The following is a 23579-nucleotide window of genomic DNA, read 5'->3' on the forward strand; positions in this document are numbered from 1 at the left end:
ATGCATATATCCACATACACACATATTCTCATGTATATATAAAAAATGAGGATGGCTAAATGTTATAGGAACATTGTCCAGTAGGATGTGATGGTAGCAATCTTCTATTAATTTATTGAATTGACACTTAAAAACTTTAGAATAGGATTCAAACATGAGTGTCACCTAATCAAAACTACTAGCCAATGCTAAGAGGCCATGCTTATCTGGCCTACCACTTTTTCTGGTGCATAAAAGAATAACTGGCATATAGTATATACTCACTGAATATATAATTTAATAAATGTATAAATAACTTATTGCTTGACAATTTCTATAATAGGGTAGTGCGAACTAAAAAAAAAAGGAGGGGGAGTTATGGAAAGTAACCTCACAGGTTGATCTGATCATAAATTCCTAACTGGACAGGTAATGGTGGGTAGTCATGCCTCAGGCCTATAACTTATTTAGTGAAAAGTTTTAAGCCAGCCCCATCCATTGTTCCTGTGCATCTAGGTTAGCACTCTTGAAAACATTAGAAGTAATACCCCTGGAAGGGGATATTAATTCACAAGAGAGCACATAATCCAGTTAACTATCCTGAGTATTAGGAAAATTATTTGAGATAACTAGATATATGCGGTCTTAGTAGGAGAGTGATGGAAATTGAAAAGCACATGTGTTCACCTGGGCTACTCTAACGAACTAAACTGACATACTCCAGTCTACCTTATGTTCTCTCCTTAATTTCAAATGCATAAAAGAAGCTACAAAACTGTCATTCTCTGGAGCATTTGAGATCTTGCTCTTCGGCATATGTTGTCAGTTTGGCTCACATATACTCTTATAAAACTTCTCTACAAGTCTGGATGTTTCTTACATTAATAGTAGGTACTTCTACATGGGAAATTTAGTTAATTACTGAGCTACTTCCATTGGAACTTCTTCCTTACTGTGTTAGTCAAGCTAGGAGAGAATATGCTGTGGTAATATAAAAATCGCAGAAAATTAGTGAATAGCATTACATAACAAAAAAGTTGATTTCTCCCTCACATAACCACTATTCAATATGGCTTAGGAAGCTCACCTTCCCAGTGGCTCTGTCTTTTAAGTGATGGCTCAAGAATTGGAGCTCTTCTATAATGCTCTTTCCAGGAATAAAACAAAAATGGCATTGTTGTCTCTGCCATACTTAATTCAAATTCAAATTTGATTTCTCAAACTAATTCATTGATTCTAATTCTTCCCTTAGAGCCAAACACAACAACATTAGCAACAAAAGTTTACTCTTTTTCCATATGATATGATAGACAATCCAATATTTATTTCCCCTTAGTCTTGTGGATGTAAGAACATCCAAACATGTGGAAAATTTGAGCCAAACAGAGGATACACCTGGAAGCAAAGAACAGACTGGGAAAAATGCTTCCAAGAAATGACAGTTTGCAGCTTCTTTTATACATTTGGAATGAAGGAAGATAACTATCCTAATGGGAAAATATATTTGCAAGTAACACTTCTGATAAGGGCCTAATATCCAAAATATACAAAGAACTCTTACAACACAATAACAACAAAAAATCAAATGATTCAATCAAAAAATAGGCAGAGGATCTGAAGAGACACTTCTCCCTAGAGGACATACAAATGGACAACAAATATATGAAAAGATGTTCAACATCGCTAGCTATTAGGGAAATGCACATCAAAACCACAATGAGATACCATCTTACACCTGTTAGAATAACTGTAATCAACAGGACAAGTAATAACAAATGCTGAAAAGGCTGCGGAGAAAAAAGAATCCTCATACACTGCTGGTAGGATTGCAAATTGGTACAGCCACTAAGGAAAACAGTATGGAGGTTCCTCAAAAAACTAAGAATTGATCTACCATATGATCCAGCAATCTCTCTACTGGGTATTTACTCCAAAGACTTGAAAACTCATATCTGAAAAGACATTTGCACACCAATGTTCATAGCACCATTATTCATAGTGGCCAGGGCATGGAAGCAACCAAAATATCCTATGATAGATAATTAGCTAAAGAAGCTGTGGTACATATATACAATGGAATATTACTCAGCCACAAGAAGAGATGAAATACTGCTATTTGCAACAACATGGATAGACCTTGAATAATTATACTAAGCGAAATAAGCCAGACAGAAAAAGTTGAAAATTACATGATATCACTTGTATGTGGGATATAAACCTAAAAGCAACAAATCAACAGGACAAACAAACAGAGACTCATGGACATGGACAAAGGACTAGTGGTTACCAGAGGGTAGGAGGGAGGGGGGAGGAGGAGGGGGAGGTAGATGGGGAAAAAAATTTAAATCATTTATTCAATTAAAAAAATAAATAAATAAACAAATGTGTGTTAACCTGGATGTACAGAAACAAGGGATAAGGCTTGCTTACTGCAAAGATAAGCCTTTTACTAAAGAAGTTACAGGCCTGGGGTGGGACTACCACCATGACCTAGGAATTTATGATCAGATCACCTAGTGAGATTAGGAATTTATGATCAGATCACCTAGTGAGATTACCTTCTGTAGAACCCTTTTTTGTCCACAGTTTCTACTTTTTCTGGACTAAATAAGCATAATTCCTTTCTAACCAGGCCTCATATGAAGTAATTCTCAGATACTTCATCATTTTGATTATTTTCCTATGGATATACCTTAGATTGTCGATAACATTTAAAGAATATCAATGAGAACTGAATATAACACTTCAAATATTGTTAAACAAACAGATTAGAGTGAGCTTAATTTCCCATGATTAATGCTCTAGAGTACCGGTCCCCAACCTTTTTGGTACCAGAGACCAGTGCTCCTCCAGAAACTAATGCCTGATGATCTGAGGTAGAGCTGAAGCGGTGATGTTAGTGCTGGGAAGCAGCTGCAAATACAGATGAAGCTTCACTCACTGGCCTGCTGCTCATCTCCTGCTGTGAAACCTAGTTCCTAACAGGCCACAGACCTTCAGGCCCCTGTTCTCGAGAGTTCAATGCGTCTAGTTTGCCATATTATCTTGAAAGAATTATAGGACACCAAGAAGGGCAATATTTTGAAATATTAATTGATACTTGTCATGCTTCATTCCATTTTACTCTGTCACCTCTCCTCCATTTAGGCCACTAGACTTCAGGCAGGCATGGCCGCAAGAAGTGGTAACTAAGGAAACCGAAGAACAAAGATATCAATTCTTGACTTTTAAGCTTTAAAAAAAGCCACTCAAAAATTCTTGAAGATCGAGTTTTTCCTGCCTTTGAAGAGATAAGAACTCTCTGAGCTAGAAGAAGTAGTGAAGAGTTGTAGAAGAAGCTAGAGAGTGAGACACTGGTGAAGGCTTATGAGAGCAGGTGTCTGTACCCTGTTCACTGCCTTCCCCACCATCCTCCTTTGGAATCAGTTTCTGAAAATGGAGGAAGAACAATAGAAATCAGTCATGAGTAGTATTTGAAAAGAAAGAATTCTTGTGCCTCTGCCCTCTATCTGGCATGCTGAAGGCAGAAGCCTTCCAAGAATGTCACCATAGTATGGGGAATGAGTAGAGATGGCTATGTGAGGTGTCAGGACTAAGAACTAACCTGAGGCAACTGCAGCATCGTGCCACACATGCATTGCCTCAAGCCCCTCCCCCGCCCCAGTAGCCTAATATTAGGAGTAAAAAGGAAAAAATTTGAAATGTCCAGTTTAATCTAAAATCCTTGAGTATACCTAGAAAAAGTTGAGAAAATCTTGAAGTAACTGAAGTTACTTGCACTTGACTAAGATTACCTTTTCTGCTTTCAGGAAGACCAAATGCTGTAATAGAGAATAAATTGAGTTTTAGAAAAATACTGGCAGCTCTTCTGCATTTCCAAGGACATAAACAACTTAAAAGTATTCTCACAACCTCAGATGATTTGCTTATAAGTGTAAAAAGTAGTGGGTGTGAATTTAGAAGAGCAAGGTTTAAATTACCACCTCTACGAATTTGGCCTCATGATAGTTTCTCTCTTAGCTACAGTTTTATCATAAAAAACATATTCTGACTTTCTCATAGGCAGAATGAGAATATTAAACAAAGCAAATGCCTGGGAAACAGTTTTGTGATATTTAAATTGGCATAAATATGTTATGTTACCATTAGTCTATTTCTACCAGGTGGCTGTGGTCTTAGAATTAGGCTACATTTAAGGTAAGTGATTTGATGTTACATTTTGATATTTGCTGTAGAGAGATGCTCTAGTTCAATGCTTCTCAAATTGTAATGTGTATAGGAATCAACTAGAAAATCTTATCAAAATGCAGATTCAGATTCAGCAAATATGGGCTGGGGCCTGAGATTTTCTACTTCTAATGAGATCCCAGTTGATAATGTTCCTGCTGGGCCATCGACCACACTTTGAGGAGCAATGCTCTAGTTAATGACTAATTTTTGTCCATTTCCTGAGCTTGAAGTAACAATTAATAATAAATATTGTATCTCACAGTGCCCAAGAATAGCTCCCGCATTTCTTTATCCTTCCCATCTGTTCATGCCAATTCTCTCATATAGTCAGCATATTGGAAGTTGATGATGTCATGAGCTGATTATCAAATGCTCTCCAATTAATTTTTTTATTTGTTATTATTCATAAAAAACATGGTGTGCTTTCAAGGCAATACAAACAAACAGTTCAGTCCTTGAGAATTTATGCGATTTAACCCCACGAAGTTGGCAGGAGATATCCCATGATTTTAGTTACACACTTTTAAAAAGAACAAAATTTGTATTTGGGTAATATAAATAAGAAAACTGAACAAGTATTAAGGCAGTAGAGATTTATTTTACTTGGTTTTACTGTTTTATTTTACTTGGTTTGTTTACTTTTACTGTCTCTATCTTTTTGAGATTCCAGGAAGGTGGTATATGTAGAGGACAGGTTATCTCTCATGCTTTTGTCCCTCTGGTGAAAACCACTGCCATCTAGAGTACAGAATATCATTGTAAACCTTAGAGATAATGTTGTCTGTTCAGCTGCTAAGAAAAAGTTATTGGCAGGAGGCTGTGGCTTCCTATGATGGAATGGGTAAAATTACCCAGAACTGCCAAATTACATATCAGCTTTCTTTAACACACACTTTGAGATATAATATGCACACTGGTTAAAAGCTGGACTGTGGAAACATTGCCTGTGTGAATAATGTTGAGCAAATCACTTTAGCACTTGATGCCTTGATTTCCTAATCTGTATAACAGAGATAATTATTATACTCATGAGTTAGTATATGTAAAGTGCTTAAGACCTGCTAGGCACATAGCAGGCACAACTTATAGGTCACTACTATTGTTATATTCTTAATACTGTTATTACTGTTACTTTATTTCCTTATCTTGATCAAGTTTCTGTTATGTTTAGATAATTTGAAGAAGTCTAACCTTAACTATATCACCAGGATGGATATGCTTTCAATCTCTTTAGACAGTAACATATGAAGGATAAGCCATTAAAATTTATAGTTACTGGAGATAATGTATATCTCCTAAAATATCAATAGATTTTTTGACATATCCTGAAATATCATTTTTTTCAGTTGTATTACAGTTGTACTGTATTAAAAAGACTGCTCACATTAAAATTCTTAACAAATGAAAAAAAGTGTTTTCGAAGTATTACTCATCACATCCAGCATTTTGACATTATCCTATAGAAAGTATGAAAAGACACATATATTTGAACACATATAATTTATTCATTAAATATGGGACTGACAATTAGACTAAAAATAATAAAGGCATACATTCTCTGTGAAGTTCACATAAAAAATCCTTAACATTTGTGTTCTTCTTATTTGATGTTGAGCAGACCAGAGCAAACATATTTATAGATTAACAATTCTTCAAAATTCACTCATCACAGAGAAAGTCGTTCAATGCAAATTAGCTTCAACGGGTTTACACTGTACCTTTGCTGCTGAGTGAGTCACTAAAGAAATATCTAACTCTGCCTTTTCCTCATGGAATTTATGTTTTTATCTTTTCATAAGGCAAGCAATCATAGTAACTGAAATAATCAGAGCAAAATACAGAGCAATAATAATAATACAGATGGTCCTTGATTTATGATGTTTCAACTTAGGACTTTTTGACTCCATGATGGTATGAAAGCCATACTCATTCAGTAGAAACTGTACCTTATGTTTTAAATTTTGATCTTTTCTTGGGCTAGTGATACGCTAGCCAAGAAAATGCTACTCTCTTGTGTTGCTAAACAGTAACAGCTAGATGATTTTGCCCAACTGTAGATTAATATAAGTGATCTGAACACGTTTAAGGCAGGCTAGGTTAAACTCTGATGTTCGAAAGGCTAGGTATATTAAATGCATTTTTGCTTTACAATATTTTCAACGTATGATGGGTTTACCCAGACATAACCCCATCATAAGTCAAGGAGCATGTGTAATTACACACAAACAAGTCATCAGATATAAGGTGTGGGCCAAACAAATGATAAAGGTATAAAGGAAGTCAGTTTTCAAATGCTAAGATATGCTTCCTAGAAGAGGTGCTACTTATAATGGGCCTTGGAAGTAGGTGGTGTTTTGAATATATTTTAGGCATCTAAAACCACAGGAACAAAAATGTTAAGACATCCTCTCCAGTGACCTATTTATATAATAAGATACAAGCATACCTCATATTTGGATGAAACACAAGACATGAAAATCTGGCAAAAACAAAAAATAAAACAGTAGTAATTTTTGTTGTTACTGTTTATGAAAGTTATTAGCCTTCAAAATGCTCCAAAAAGGGTTTCCTTAAATACAAAGCTTCTTTTGTGCTTTTTAATATAAATCAATTATAAAAATTGTGATCCACTCTCAGTGTTCCAAACTGACACCTTTTTCTAGAAAGTGAGAGCATGGCCCATAGTGCCACTTTCTGACTAGTGATTTGGAGAAGTTGTATGCGATAGCTTTCTTCTATGCTTTCTCTCTTCTGAATGACAGCAACATGAGCTTTTGGCTTCATTTATCCTAAAATATTTAAATCAAATTATAAAACTAATATATTAAAAAATGAGAAATAAATTCAAACCAGATTGTTCTGGCTGCTGTGATATATTAATCCAATTGGTCTTTGTGGCTAGTTAGCCTGGTAGGTTAGAACACAGGGCTAGTGATGCCAAGATCAAGAGCTTAATCCTCTCTGGCCTACTTAGCTTTGTTCCATTCCATGGACAGAGCTATACCCATACCCAAGCCAGACCTCACATGAGTGTATTCCACTTATCAGAGCTGACAGAAAGAATCTAGTTAAATTAGCCCAGCTCTGCCATTACTACCAGAAAAACTAGCAAAGAAACAAGCAACGAACTCAAGGTACACGTTGAACTAATGGTCTGTCACTATCTTCCAAGAGGACAAATCATCCTATTTCATGGTTAAGTACTTACCCTTTGCTGATTTTTTAATATAAGCTAAAAAGTGTCTTGACATCTCTTCATTTCACCTTTCCCAATGTGGAATCCTCTATTATTAAATCTCTATAAATATACTAGAGGAGGAGTACTATGAAATCCTATAATTCCAGCCAAAATTACTAAAAAAAAAAAAAAAAGCTCTAAAGAGAGCATGCTGTTTCAGAAATACATTCTAGCGTTAAATAGAGGTACTAAAAGAAAGTTGTGGCAAATTTCTCTTGAGTGAGAAATTTGTGAAGCAAGTGTTGCTATTTGCTATGTGTTTCTGCTGTGTCAACCAGAGATATTTACAAACCAAACTATGAGGATTAAAAATAGCCTCATTACTAATTGTAAATAGATGAAACCTCATCTTCAAAGTCTTCAAATGAGGTTTCAACTTGTAACTAGCACTGTGTGCTCTAATCTAAAATCGTTATAAGAAGAGTAAAAACATCAGAGAAGGGGCTACTTTACTAGATGTTGAAAATCATCGGAAAAAAAAAAATAACCACCTCCAATCAGAATACTAATAATATCCTATAAGAAACACTGCCCAAGAAATTCTTGCATGGATGTTTATAAAACACTCTACAGAGAGAACAGGCTGGTTGTTACAATATTACATAGTAAGTCTTACCAGGCTGAAGTGAATAGAATAATGCAAAACAGAATAAGCACGTTCCATGCAAAACTCTCACATGTCCTACGCCAAAATTGTCCTTGCATTCGCAGGAGTGGATAATTGGCTCATATATTTAAAAAGAACTCCTCACCTCTGCCCCTTATTATGTTATTTTTTTAAAGTTTTTAGTTGTTCCAGATTTTTATCTACTCCACAGCTTGCCTAAGGAGGTTTGTGACAAACAAATACACTAACATTTTAAAGTTCAGCATGGATCAGGTTTTCCCTTGTGAGCTTAATATGCATTATTTATTGATCTTCACAGAAGCCTTATGAATGTGACTATCTCTACTTAGGTATGAGAAACCGAAGATCAGAATTTTGCTTGAAGCCAATGTTGGTGCTCTTGTTATTATTCATGAGAATATCTGAGGGCCCAATTGTGACCCTGATATTACTGGTCAGCCAACAGCAAGGCCAGCCTCTGACCTTCTGGTGACTTCTCTAATCAACTTTCACCTACACAACTTGCTGTCCTGTCCCGCTGCCTTCTCTAGTCACTCTTTATTCCATTCAAAGTCTCTGTTTCTGAAATTAAGGCCTCTTTTGTAATATAAAATGGTCTTCTATTTTTAATAGATTATAAAAGAAATTCTCCCAAAAGGAGAAACAGATTAAATAAAAAGGTATTTTTGACATAAAATTTCTCAATTCTACCCAAGGAGAACAATTTGAAGATTTTATAATCTCTTGCAATTAATTTTTCCAAACGTGGGAATTTTTGGAAGTTCTCTACTTACTTCTCTCCAGATAAGTTCTTAAAAGCTAGAAACTCAGGCTCAGTGGGAATTTTAATTAAATTGATTCATTAGACAAATAATTGATCTAGGAAGTTTTCTCTGAGCTTTGTCAATTCTTTAGTATATATATGTTTATGTTTATAAAACACTCTACAGAGAGAACAGGCTGTCTCTCTGTAGAGTGTTTTATAAACACTCTACAGAGAGACAGTTTAATATATTTAACTTCACATATTCATAAATATGTGAAGTTAAATATATACATAGACCATGTCATTAGACTTAGTGTCTATTTTCTGCTAGATAAAATGGTATAATAGTAATTTTAAAAAACACACAAATGTTTGAGAATCAAACCTGGGATTAGGTCCTGCCTCAGCCACTCACTTATTCCAATATTTAATTTCTCTGACCTTAAGCTTTTTCATATCTAAAATGACAATAACTACTATGTCATAGGATTATTGTGAGAATTAAATGAATGAATGAGAGAAAAAGCAATCTTAACATAAATGCCTGGTCCATTACAGAGCCTCATAAAATGTGAGTTCCCCTTATCATTATCTTCCCCATGAAAGCACAAAATCATAAACACTTGATCTATATAAACCCTCTTCATTATTCTTCATCCTCTCATAAAAGCACATGCTTTGAATTATTTAACAAGTATATAACCTATATTTTGGGTAGTAAAAATATGCTTTTAAACAAAGCCTATCCCTACAACTGAATCCCAAAGGAAATTATCCTTTAATAAAATATAAAATCATTACCTCATTCAATAAATATCTAATGAATACCTATTAGGTGCTATAATATAGCAGTAAATGAAACATACATGTTTTATGTCTTTATGGATCTTAATGCGGAAAAGGAAAAAAAAAAGTTGAGAAAAGCCTGTATTTCAAAATATGGCAAACACTAGGAAGGTGGGAGAGGGGTTGAGCAGGCTGTTATTGGTGGAAATAGTGGGTGTTGGACAGGGTGTACTTTAAATTGGGAAATTGTCTTTGAGGAAGCATGTCTAAGCTAAGACCTAGATGTTAGTTAGGGAGTGGAGGGAAGAGTTATCTTAGTAAATAGTGCACACAAAGGCAGAGGGAAAGAGGTCATTGTACTGGAGCAAATGAACGAATGATATGTTCTAGAACAAAGTTGCAGAATGGACAGTAGGAAATGAGTAGAATGTGGAAGTAAGCTGACAGAGCAGAAAGAGAGGAGAGAGAGGATTTACGATAAAGAAGCATCATATTTACCATTCAACTCAGTGGACACTGAGCTAGCCCACCGTAAGTGTAAGATAGAAGATAATCTATTATTACTTGAGTTGGTCTAAATTCTCACGTTTCTCTCACATTAGGTGTATATCTTGACAATTTGAGTATGATTTTAGAATTTAAAGATTAGTATTTTCTAAAAAGACGTGGCTCCTAAATATAAACCAATATTTGATCTGGTGGTCAATCCAAGAACAGGTAGACTTTTCAATGCTAGAGACCAAACAGTCTGTGTTGAACTTACTGACACACTGGAGATATACATACAGTTCATTGTAAGCATTGAAGAAATTTTCAGTAATAATATGGGCCACATGTGGTTTCATTTGCTTTATTTATTGACTTCAGAATTCCACAAAAGATATATCCCCACTCTGGAAATCTTGGGCTAATCTTTATAAGTTATTTGCATACAGAGGTGATTTGAAGATGGATGAGATTTCTTAGGGTAAGAGGATAAAGTAAGATGAGAAAAAGACCTAGGACTAAGCTACTGAGAAACTCACATTTAGAGTTTAAGTAGAGAACATAGAAAAGGAAAGCGAGGGAGAATAAGTGTAAGAAAACCAATTAAGACGGGAGGATGTCATGGAAGTTCACCAAGAAAAGAGAGAATTTTAAGGAGGGATTAATCTGTAATGTCAAAATTTATGAAGCATTAATTGAGATAAAGTTTAAAAAAATGAATTTCAAACTTTTACCACGTATATTACTGGTGACCTTAATAAACGTTGGTGGGTGATGGGGCAGAAATCTGATTGCAAATGGCCTGAATAGTGAATGGAAAAGAAGAAAGTGGAGAAAGGTGGGAGATTTGAAAACAGCGAAGACAGAAGGCAGTATTTGCAAGATGACACTTCAGAAACATAGTAAAGCTGCCGGGCATTGAGGAGAGCCCATTTAAGGCAAATGCTCCTTAAGGACAACTGAATAAAGAGGTTTTATTGCTTTACATGTGAGTTTTGACCTTCTGTTTTCACATCTGTTCCATAAGTATTATTGGTACAACCCTTAGATCTAGGCAACCAGTGTCCATCCCTGGTCTCTGAGCTTCAGAGTTCTCCTCACTGGCCCTCGTCCTATTGTGCCTCTCTTCATAGTAATCTGTATGGCATAGAGGACACAATCACGCAAATCCCTTCCTTTGGTACCCTCTCCTCCATTAAATTATTATGTTAGTTTCTTACTGCTGCTGTAACAAATTACCACAACTTAGCAATTTAAAATAATGCAAATGTATTACTTTACAGTTCTGAAGGTCAGAAGTCTAAAATGGTGTTGGCAATGCTGTGTTTCTTCTGGAGGCCCTAGGGAAGCCCACTTTTGTGCCTTTTCCAGCTATCGGAGGCTGCTGTCTTTCTTGGCTGTGTCTACCTTTCATCTTCAGGATAATCGATAGACCCGTAGTCTTTCTCACTTTACATCAATATTACACTGACTTTTCTGTCTCCTGCCTCCCTCTTAAAAGGACACTTGTGATTACAGTGGGTCCATCCTAATAATTCAGGATAATTTTCTTATCTTAAAATCCACTCATTAGTAGTCTTAATTCAATCTTCAATCTTAACTCCCTCTTGTTATGTAAAATAAAACATATACATAGGTTCCAGAGATTAGAATGGGACATCTTTGGGGGTGGTTATTATTTTGCCTAGTATAACCATGCATCTGTACCTAAGACCTGGGAATTCCCTGTGCAGACGACCCAAGCCCAGCACTGCAGGTCCCATGTGCTCCTTTACACTGAGACCAAGTTAAAGACAAAAAAACAACAAAGAAAACAAAACTTCTTCTTCTTCTTCTTCTTCTTCTTTTTTTTTTTTTTTGCCTTATATTATCTCAAAAGATATTGAGAAAATCCACTTCAACTTACCTCTTTAAATAAAACTGTTTGGAGAGTTTACTTCGCTAAATTTCAGCTGAAAAAATTATAAACATTCTGGGAAATTTAGTGGGTAAGGCCAAAAATGTAGTGACCATAAACCTCTGACTCAGAAGAGTTGGAAACATGTAAGGTAATTTTGGTATTCTATTAGAATTGCAGTGTCTAGGACAGAAAAGAATAGGAGGATAAACACTGATGGGTAGTACGGGGTTCTCCATCAAGACTGAATCAGAAGAGGTAGAGCAGTGTGAGAGAGGAGAAGAGACGAAAGGGTGAAATTTGAGGAACTTTAGCTCAGAAGTGCAAATAATCAAGTTTCTTCCCATTTTATTCCAGTGATTGTGACATCTCTACATAGTAGACCTGACAATGAGTACACCAGTAGTCAGATGGCATTCTCTGGATCTGGGTGACTCATTATTGTTAATGCAATTGACCTACATTCCCCCTGCCACGCCCACTTTTTTCCCACAACTCCAAGTTGAACAAAGGATAACCTAATCTAAAACTTCTTCTTTCTGATATTTATATACATATATACATATATGCTTAAATGAATATATATGAATAGGTGCATATATGTATATATACATATAATGTGTGTATGCATGTTAATACACATATGTGTTTATTTATATATCCTTATCATAGGGTGATAAGAGTCAAGAGACCTGGGGCTGTGGTTTAGTTCTGCCTCCAGTTCTTTCTAAAGTCTAGTTCCCTAGACTTTAATCAGAATACATGTTTGCTAATCTTTGAAAGATGTTTTAGACTAGATGATCTTTTTGATTCTTTTCCATTCTGCAACCCTAAACATCTACCTGGAGGGAGTCAAGTACATCTGGTCTCCTACCAGAAGTCCAACTTAACTCTCCTTAACAGGAATTATACTACATTTTGTTAATAAGCAAACAAAGATTCCAGCCTTTAGCAGATTATTTTCTTCCTCTACTATGTCTATACTTCTAGATTCTAATTTTGGGCAGAATTTATCTTTATTCTCTATTTTCTGCCATAAGTAAAATATAAAAATGAAGGGAGGTGTCAAAACAAAAGTATTGCATTATAGAAAGATTCTGCCAAATACCTCCAGACTTTTGAATCCATGACTTATTAGTATCCAAGAACTACATCTTTGTCATGCAATAAATAATTGAATCATACTGGAGGCCATGTAGGGCACAAAGAAGATGTAGAAATTGTGCAGATGGACATGTTGTATCTAGTTCTGGCTTTATTTTCTAAGTCAACAAATATATATTAAATATCTTCTAAATGTCTGCTACACAAAATATAAATGATTTCTGCAACAATCTAGTAGAGGAGATATTAAACACATAATTATACCAAAAATAATCAACTGTAGATATATTATTTAAAGATAAAGTGAAAAGTGTTAAGTACTTAAAATAAGAGGTCTGGTTATGAGGAAGAGCTGCCCTCTCAAACCAGCTTTGTGGCCTAATTCAATCACTTTATACTTTGCGTCCTAAAGTTTATCATACCACAGTGTCCTTATTTTAACATACAGTAAGAAGCCTAAAAGAGAGCCTTCACTTATTTCATATGTGCTTAAATCCTCGATGAGTTTGTAAGCTCCTCTATGAGTTTTTTGTCCCTTTTTTATGCTTTATTTATTCAATGAATGCTTATTAAGCCAGATATTATAAGATTGAGATTTTCAAGCCGCCATGGTTATGTCGAGGAAGCAAGCAAATAAGCCATTTCAAATCAGGTGGTTGTTTATTAGTATGGTAAGAGCAGTATTCATGGGGTGCTGGAGTTGCCAAGAGTAGGGGCATCGAAACTGGTCTTCAGAGGCTGCTGTGCAAGAGAACAAAGAGTTAACAAGTGAAGAAGGTGGGCAGAGGGGTATTAATGCAGATGTTCTGGTCCTTTGTCAAAAGGCATGGGAAGAGCAGACACCATGCTCCTCCCTAGAAAGGGAGTTCTCAATTCAGATGGCTGAATGGAGAGTTGTGAGAGATAGTGACATAGGCAGGGGCAGAATTTGAAGGTTGAGACTGCAGACTGTGAGGGGCTACTGTAAAATTTTTTAAAAGAGTGAAACATCATGGATCTGTTGGATTTGCAGTGGCTAGGACAGAAAAGAGTGGAAAGATATGTTGTAAAGAATGAATCAGAGTCTCGATAGCTCAACTTGAGGCCTGGAAACTGGGTAGCAGCCTCCTGCAGGAGTCTGAGTATAAGATACTGAGTGAACTTAGGATTATAGTGGACTCTAAGACTTGACTTGGGGACTATGAAGAGAGAGATGGAGTGTTGTATAATTTCTAGAGTTCTAGCTCAGCAACTGGTGGATGGGAGTTTCGATACCTGAGATGTAGGTTAAGAGAAGAGGATCAAGTTGGGGATGTGAGAAAAAATATTAGTGCCGTTATCACTGGCGTCCCTATGAGACATCTATGTGGAGCATCTAGAGGGAATCTGAATAGATGAATCTGGAACACATGAAAAGGATATAACCGGGGAATGTTAATTTCGGAAAAGGCAGTAATAAACATTTTAAATAAATTTTTATGTATCTGATTAATAGGAATATTGCTCCACTATAAACAGTACATTTAAATTTCAAACTCTGCAAGCCCTTAATATGTGTACTTTTAATATTCAATGGATGAAAGAAATGAGTGAGTGAATAAGAGCTGTCATGAGTAGCAAAGAGATCCTTTCCAATTATTATAGTTTGTGTTTAAGTGTGTGAGTTTGTGTATGTGTGAGTGTATATGTATTTATGTATGCATGTGTCTGTGTTGTCCTACATACATACTTACATAAAAGTTTATATTAGTACTATATATCTACATTAGTCTGATAGCACTGCCACAATAAAATACCATAGACTGTGAGGCTGAAATAACAGAAATGTACTTTCTCACAGTTTTGGAAACTAAAAGTCCAAGATCAAGGTGGCCTCAGATTCGTTTCTGGTAAGACCTCTCTTGTTGGTTTGTAGACTGTCTTTTCACTGGTTCCTCACAAGGCCTATCCTCTATGCCAGCACAGAGAGAGATCACTGATGTCTTTGTCTTATAAGGACACAAGTTCTAGATTAGGACCTCAATCTATGATCTCGTTTAACCTTAATTTTCTCCTTATAGGCCTCGTTTTAAATATAGTCACATGGGGTTAGAGCTTCAACATAGGGATCTGAGCGAGAGGCTTGGTTCAGTCCACAACATCAGTCCATTTGACATCCAGATTGATTTTTCCTCTGGCAAAAGACAGTCTCTGTGAAAATAAAGGAGATTATTCTGTCATAAAGGGAGATACCTATATATGGGGAGAAAAATAGTTGTTAAAGGTCAGAGCTAGAGTTTATTTATAAAATAAGTATAAATCTTTTTTTGCTTTGCCTGACTATATAGCAATTTCTACAACAGATTTTCTTTTTCATTTTGGAGAGGGATATAAACCACTTGTTAACAGAGAAACCTTTAAATAGTTTCGTGGATTGTACTGTCTATTGTTCCGTGAAACCAGGCTGGAAAAGCCAGAAAAGGTTGACATCCCACAAGAATGTCATACTATGAAGGAGTAAACTTAAAGCGGAGATTGCTTGTAGAAAACTGTATTACATTCCTGGCATGTGCGCACTTGCAATAAAGTTAACTTTCACTTATGTTTATAGTTAATGTAGGGAATATCCCAGTTTATTTTGTGCCTGCTCTGGTTTACTTCTCTGTACACTCAGCTTTCCTTCGCCTCCGTGTTAGGGTTCCCTGTGAAAGCTCCCTGGGGTTGGGAAGCCTCGCCCTGGTAGCCAGGTGACTGAGACAGGGTGGGAACCCGCCGAGCTCTGAGGGCGCGGAGCCTCTCGCATACCATTCCCCTCCCACCACCATCCCAAGGCTGGGAGGCGGAGAGGGCTTCAAACTTCGCTCCAATCCGTAGCCTACCGTTCCCGGGGTCCCCCTGCTGGGCGACCCGCCCGCCGCGGACAGAGTTGGAGGAACTTTGCAGCGCTTGGCGTCAAAGCCTGGGGAGGCGAAGTGCTCCGGTCCTCCCGGGTCGACCCCTCCCTCTGCCCCTGCCTCCCGGTCGTCGCCCAGCCGGCAGCGCTGGTGATAGGACGAGCCCGGGGCGTGTATTGTGTGTATGCAAACCAGAGCTCCTCTCCCCAGGGCTGCCTGACCTGGGCCAGGGCTGCGGCTGTGACTGGCGCTGCCGTGGGTGCCTCTGCCCCCGCCGGAGCCCGGTACTGCCATGCCTTCGCCTCGCGGGCCGCTGTGTCCCCAAGCCGCTATATGAGCGTGCGCAAGGGGACATCCGGAGGGGCTGAAGATGAAGGTGCTCGCACACGGGCCACCGCTGATTGCCAGTCCCTCCCGAGCCCGCGCCCCGCGCGGAGCCCGCGGCCGCCGAGGACCCGCCTTCGCCGCAGTAGCAGCTGGAGCAGAGACAGAGGCCGCAGCTGCGGCGGCAGCGGCGGCGGCGCCGGTCGCTAGAGCGCGTAGAGCGGCGGCGGCAGCTCGGGGGCCGCCGCTGCCCCGGCTGCCATGAGTTGTGCGGAGGTGATGTATCACCCCCAGCCATATGGAGCACCCCAGTATCTGCCCAACCCTGTGGCAGCTGCAACCTGCCCCACAGCCTACTACCACCCGGCTCCTCAACCTGGCCAGCAGGTGAGTCACCGACCCGGCAGCTTGCCGGGGGCGGGGGCGGGGGCGGGGGCGGGGGCGAGGGGCACCGAGAGTATCGGTCTGGGGCTTCCACGACGTCCCGCCGGGATCTGTGGCACGAGGATGCTCTGGGACCTGCAGAAGCGCCCTTCAGCCGAAAGCCACCAGAGGAGAGGAAGAGAGGCTTCGGGAAGGGACGAGTAGCCGGGTGGATGGGTGAGGATTCGAAGTAAGGAATTACCTGGCTGGGGGCTTCATTGAGCTGCTGCCACCGGAGCTACCCTCATAGCCATCCTAGCTCTTAGGGCTCAGTTTTCTGAAGCTTACCAAGGGCATCTGTCTTATGAGTCTGTGAGTACACTAACTTTAAACCAAATATTTTGTTTCCTTTGGAAAGGTAGAGTGTTTCAGGATTTTCTTGATTAAGGAGATGGAATGTGTCACTGATATTGGGGAGGCTGTTACCTGGACAGTGAGTTCGTGGAATGACTTCTCTGGGACTTTTATGGTGGAACATGGGTCTAGTGTAACGCCTATCAAACGTTACTAGAACTTCTCTGAAAAGCGTGTCTTTTTAAGACTGCGAAGAGAGGACAGGGATTGATCCCAAAGTTCCTCATTCACTTTTTTTAAGTTAAATTTATTGGGGGTAACATTGTTTGATAACATTCATATAAGTTTCAGGTGTACAATTCTGTAATACATCTTCTGTATATTACATTGCGTGTTCCCTACCCAAAGTCTAGTCTCCTTCCCTCACCATGTATTTAACACTCTTTACCCTCTTCATCCTTCCTCCACCCTCATTTCCTTTTAATTCCATCAAAACTTAGAGGCGTTATAGTTCAGTCTGTTGGAAGTGTGGGGTGTGTGTGTGTGTGTGTGTGTGTGTGTGTGTGTCTGTGTGTGTGTGTCTGTGTGTACCCTTCTGGCCAAGAGGTACTCTTTGATCAGTGGATGCTGGGTCTCCACCATGCCAAGAGCAACTGAAAATACTGTTGATAGAAAGGATTGGAGAATCAGGGAGATGATATAGTTTCTTCAGAAGGAAGAGTAGGGTTCTGGAGAATTTGGCACTAGGTGCCCCTGTGCATTCCTCTCTGGACACCAACGGAGTGTATATCAAGGCTTAGTTAGCTCTACATAAAACACATATGTGAGTATGTGGCACTGGGTTGTACCAAAATAGAGTCCTCAGACTCTGGGAATTAGAGTGGGTCGATTCGGTGAGATTTAAAAAATACACTTATGGAGACATTTATCAGAGAACTAGAATTTATTGAACTGATTTTTTTTTTTTTTTTTTTTTTTTTTAGTTTTTTAGTTCGGAACCCTATGTTTTATGATGGTCTTAAGAGATTGGCTCTTTAATTAATCAGATCTTTTAATTCCTATATTTTCTTTGTGTCTTCTCTAGATTTATAGTGCTATTCTTTGGAAAGAAGTTATAACTTCTGTTTAGAATCTAAGGACTGTGAAATTCATCTGACTCTGAAAGAGTACATTCCTCAGATTTATCTGCTGAACAGTACAGCTTAACTAGGACCAACTAGGCAAAAGAGGAAGGAACCCCACTTTCTCGCTATTATTATTATTATTATTATTATTATTATCATCATCATTATGATTACTTAATATTCAGCAGTTTAAACATTTCAAAGAAAATTTACCTTTGGGGAGGGGAATGGGTAAACGTTTTGTAGTTTGTGGTCCGGAGCGACAGATTAAACAATTTGGTTATGTTTTTTTGCTTTTCTTTGGCTTTAAATATAAAAGATATAAGTGATGGAGAAAACCATGTAGATATAGGTTAGGCAAGTGAGGCAAAGAGATGCTTGAAATCAGTTTATGTGTTTTATAAACACTATGTCCCAGATGTAACACCCTTTCATCATTTCATTTCTTCTATCTCAGAGCCTGTAGAGGCCTTCAATTACCAATTGGAATGTGGACGAGCAACAGAATCAAATTTTACTAAACATTCAGAAAGGTGCTTTTCCCCTTAAAAAATAACTTGAACTAATAGAAGTTGTGGATAAGGTTTTGTTTTCTAGAGTTGTGAAAATAAGTCCATTAAAATATAAATCTGTGGTGGGCTGTAGAATTGTAATACCTTTTTTTTTGAGCTAGAAAATAAGATCCAGGATCAGAAAAATTATAAGCCACTAATAATAAAATTTAGTTTTTAATAAGAAACAACCCCAATCCTTTATCTAACGTTTGCAATAGCCCTGAGACTCAGTACCCAAATTTTATTCTTTTGCTAAGACCATCAACAAACTGAAGAATGAGCTTTCTCTTTTACTGGATTTGTCTACATGGGTGAGTGGCACATATTAGTAAATAATAATCAACTTCTACTATAGTTTGAACTTCTGTGGATATAGTTTGAGTTGCTACTAGGCTGTGTTAACCTTAATAACTTAGTTGAGAGGCATGCTTGGACATTTTCATGTTGCTTTTACCAAAATGGCTTGTTCAAGATTACCTTTTTTTTTTAATCAAGTAAAGAAACTATTTAACTATAATTGGCTAGTAAATTAAAGAGACTCGATAGGGTAACTAATGTTCTATAACTGTCAGAAGTTTATTGTGATAACCTATATTTTCTATTGAAAAAAGTAAATCAGGAAATTCTTATCAGGCTGACAGCATTTTTAGACTGTACGGTGCGTGGGTGAAGTGGGACTAATATTGACTTGGCCTTAATGCAGTCATCTGAGAATACATATTTTGGTTGTTTTTGCATTCCATAAGGTTTTATCATTATTATCCATGAAGATTGTTTTCTCCGTACATGGGAAGTGACCCTTAATAGCATCTTGCCTGAGAGACAAAAATAAGGGCTACAACTTCTACTGCATTTGAGAAATTGAAAAGGTACATGCCTCAGATTTATCTGCTAAACAGTATAGAAAAAAAGAAAAGCAGAAAAAATGGTAGAGTTATAAAGATGGTTTAATGGTAATTTATAAAATGTTAGAAAAGAGAGCACTAAAGTTTCGTATTCACTTCTGTATTCAATTGTAGTAGTGTATCTTTGATTTTTTCTTGAAATCTGTATAGCTCTGAAGTCCTTGTAATTTGGTATATTAAAATGGTTCATTATGATGGATTTTAAACAGCTATATTTTTCCTCTTAATGTATATAGTTGACAATTCTTTTTGAAATATTAGAACTTCCTACTCCAGGCATGTGTACTCTCCCTTAAATGCACAAATGTGCACTTGAAATTTGAAGTTTAGTTTTTTATTAAACATGTTATACATTGCAAGTGGGTAATAGGTTAGTGTCCTTAAAAACATAGTTAGCTACATATAAATCAGGCTGCACTGCAATGTGTTACTTAGGCATACAGTGAGCTAAATGAATTAAAGTAATGTAAATATGCCTGAAGAGGAAAGTTTATAGTTTCTGACATTAATTCCTAGAAATTGCATAGCTGTGCATAAATCTTACAGTGTGCTCTATGGAGTCAGGATTTGCTAAGGGACACTAAGTTATCTGGTCCCAAAGCCCACCATCACTTCATAGCCTTAATATATCAGTCCCTAACATCTCAGGAGAACTCCTGACTCAGTCTCTCAGCACACTCTCCGAAGGCATGATAACACTGTAGAACATGTGCAGAAGGAATGTACTTGGGTTCTAATAGTGACAGTAGGAACCAAGAAAAAAAAATTTTTGAAATATGTGTCAGGAAATTTTTTTTTTGAAATATGAGGGGAATAATATGAAATCATAGATTCCCTTCATACCCAATGGATTTCTCATCATAAATGCAGACAGTCTGTTGCTGTCTAATCCCCCCCATATATTCATAATGTTAAACATTAGGAAGAAACTTAAAATGAAGCTTTTAAAATTGTGTAGTTCATGGATGAGGTAGTAAAAGCAGAGAATAATCATTAGTTTTGTTTTTTTTTTTTTTTAACTGTGCATAGGAGTTTTTAACAATCACATTTTGGGCTTCACATAAATTAGAGCAAGTTATAAATTTGTAAAGAGTTTTTTCAAACTCTTTCTCTGGACTCTGCCACCTTGATTAGGTCATAGAACCTTTCCAAGATTCTATTTGTTAGGGAAAAAAACTAGGAAAACATGCCTCAAGCCCTCCTTTTACAAATGGGAAAATAGATAGTCATAGGGAAGAAATGCCTGGCTAAAGATTTCAAAACTAATTGATGACAAAATTAGAACCATTATCATCCCCTGCTCCCCTATGTAGCATCTTTCCACCATGCCATGCCGTCTCCTAAGCTTTTTTTTTTTTTTGCTATTGCACAATAAGCTTATTTTTGTCTTTCGTGCTCCAAATCAACTTTTTGATAAAGAAGATTAATATGCAGTAGATTCTTTGGCCTTAGAGCTTGAAATTCTTTCCAAGTCCTTGGTAGTGTACTTTTTTAGTTTAGGCATTCCAAAGTCCTTTTGCAAGCATTTGTATTATGCTAATGACTTTTGCTATTCATATTGCATCCTTTGTTGATGAGGCAGAATATCCACTTAGCAAATGAACATTTATTTATTTAAAATAATATGCAGGAAGTGGTATTAACAGTCAGCTTTAAGTGCCTCATTTATCATTGCCAGTCCAACATAAGTTTTGATTTATTAAGAAGAAAGAATACAATTATTCCTTAGATAGTTTCAATACACAATCAACTTATTTAAGGTGAAGGATCTAATTTTCTTGCAACCGTAAGTAAAGACTTAAGTGTATTTATAAGAATTCATACAGGACTTCTTTGAGAAAGAACAGCCCTTAGAATTCCACACTACACAAATTAACTTGACTGCAGAGACTTGGAAGCTTAAAGTGCCTCACAGTTTTATGCTCCTGATAACTTTTCAGCTAAAAGGTTCAAAGCTAGAGAAAAAAATTAAACTTTAAAATAACTTAACCGAACAGTGTTCTCTGGCAGCCAACTAGAAAGGAGATTACAAAAACGATAGTAAGGGCAGGCTTGAAATCTATAAAAGCATGCACTGTGAGGATATGTTCACCAGGAAACCAAATGCGAGGACAAGGTAACAGTCATTGGAAATTTAAGTGAAGAGTATTTTAGATAAATGCAAGGAAGCCCTACTTCTCCTACCACTTATTAAGTCTCACATCTCACTAAGTTGGGGGTGGCAGGGAAATGTCCCTTACTACAGGAAATGAGGGTTTTCAAAGAGTAGAACCATACAAGCAAGCAGTGACTTTTCGGGCAATTACGGAAGAGATGCTGAGCTGACCCCATTGGGCAGTATGTATATTTCTGTCATATCTTTCTGTGCAAAGGGAATTTTTAGTGGGAATAAAAATATTATGCTCAAGATACTTGGGGCAGTTCCTAAAACAAATTTGTGAGTTAGGTGACTGTCATTCTAAAACCTGTGCGTTTAGCTTGGATTCCATTCCATAGGCACTGTTTTCAGTTAGCATTTAAAATTTTGTCAAAGCTAATACATCTAGTAATAGATAATAACTTAAGGTATTATTTCCAGTAAAACATTTTCATTTAAGAAACAAAGGCTCTCTAATACTTGAATATCAGTGTTAGCCGAGACAGTGAAGAAAATGATTTGGGGCAAAACTATTCCCTGAATCCAAAAAACATCTTTAAGCAGCTGTTTTTGTGCTTTAACTATTCATTTAAGAAGACCATAAGAGTACCTTGAACCATTAGACACAAACATCTGCTTCTAGAAAGAAGTCATAAATGCCATATTTCAGTGGATACCAGATTTATGCCAGTAATTTACAAGTGTGGTCTGAACTGGGGTAACTGAACTATTTTTCACTTGCTTCGTACTTTAGTAAAGAAAAAAAAAAATTAAAAAAAAAAATTAAAAAAAAATGACCTAGAGTAAACAGGTGTTCTTTTTCTCTTAAAAATATTGTTTTAGTATGCCAAAACAGTTGTCCATGTGGGATTTAGTGGGAGAACCGAAAGCATGCATACTTTCTTGTTATTGTGAAGGTAGATAAAGGAAGTACCAAAAGTAATTATTAGGAATTGGGCTAGATGACCCATGTCTGGGAATGAATTAGTCTTCAATGGTCTGCAGGGTTTTTTTGGCTAGTTTCCTGCAAAATCAGAAGAGGCAGCCAATGGAAGGAACAAAATTAAGTGTGAATTTTTCTAGAGCTCCAGCATGATGCTTATTAGGATACAGAATTGGATAAGACCTTTGAGATAATCAAGTCAAAATTCCTCATCTTCAGAAGAGGAAGCCGAGGGCCAGAAGGTTACTCAGACTCATGGACTAGTATTGGTTAAATCTTCTCTCTTGTTCCAGTTCTCTTTCTATTATGTTCACTTCCCATCTGGTCTGCTTTAGAAAACAAGAAAATAATTAGTAATTTACCTAACATTACCTTCTTACTTTTTTTATTTTAAAATTTTTGAATATTAGCTACTTGGAGGAATAACACAGTTAGTCATATGGATAAGGCATGAAGATCCCTTTATTTTCTATTGCCCTTACAATGCTTTCCCAACTAACTACCAGCACTTTGAGTTTGGGGACAGACTATGACTTTCAATTTTGTGGCTCCAAGTTTTTGCACAATTATTGACATGAAATAAGAATTAATTGACAATTCAATATAACAGATAATTTTTTTAAAAAAATGAAATTAATTATACCCTATTTATTAATAGAATTATATAAACATACCAGAAATTTTTACATTGGAAACTGTTATTCCATTCAAAGTAGTAAGTTCGATAGAGAACATGTACCCTTATTATGTGATCATTGCTTAAAACATTTTGGGAATAAAAATTTTGAAATTCTTTCTAAGCATATGGTACATTGTTTTCAAAATCCTCAAAACTAGAAAAAATTCATTCCCTGGAGGGGATGGGTTCGATTTTTGATAATGACCAGAATCATTGAGAGGCAAGTGTTCTCAAAATTATATTAAGTAATA

At 37.0% G+C, this 23579-nt stretch overlaps 1 protein-coding gene across 2 annotated transcripts in view; it reads left to right on the top strand.

The window, feature by feature from the left end:
- The first annotated feature begins 16025 nt into the window (after window positions 1-16025).
- The window catches only part of VGLL3 (vestigial like family member 3), a 43043-nt gene continuing 35489 nt past the window's right edge, over window positions 16026-23579 (top strand). For both annotated transcript variants that reach the window (XM_011356417.2, XM_011356418.2), the window contains exon 1: window positions 16026-16656. In XM_011356417.2, the coding sequence (XP_011354719.1) occupies window positions 16531-16656 (126 nt within the window). In that variant the 5' untranslated portion in view covers window positions 16026-16530. The remainder of the gene's footprint in view (window positions 16657-23579) is intronic.

This window comes from Pteropus vampyrus, unplaced genomic scaffold, assembly GCF_000151845.1.
Source record: "Pteropus vampyrus isolate Shadow unplaced genomic scaffold, Pvam_2.0 Scaffold26, whole genome shotgun sequence".
Lineage (NCBI taxonomy): Eukaryota > Metazoa > Chordata > Mammalia > Chiroptera > Pteropodidae > Pteropus > Pteropus vampyrus.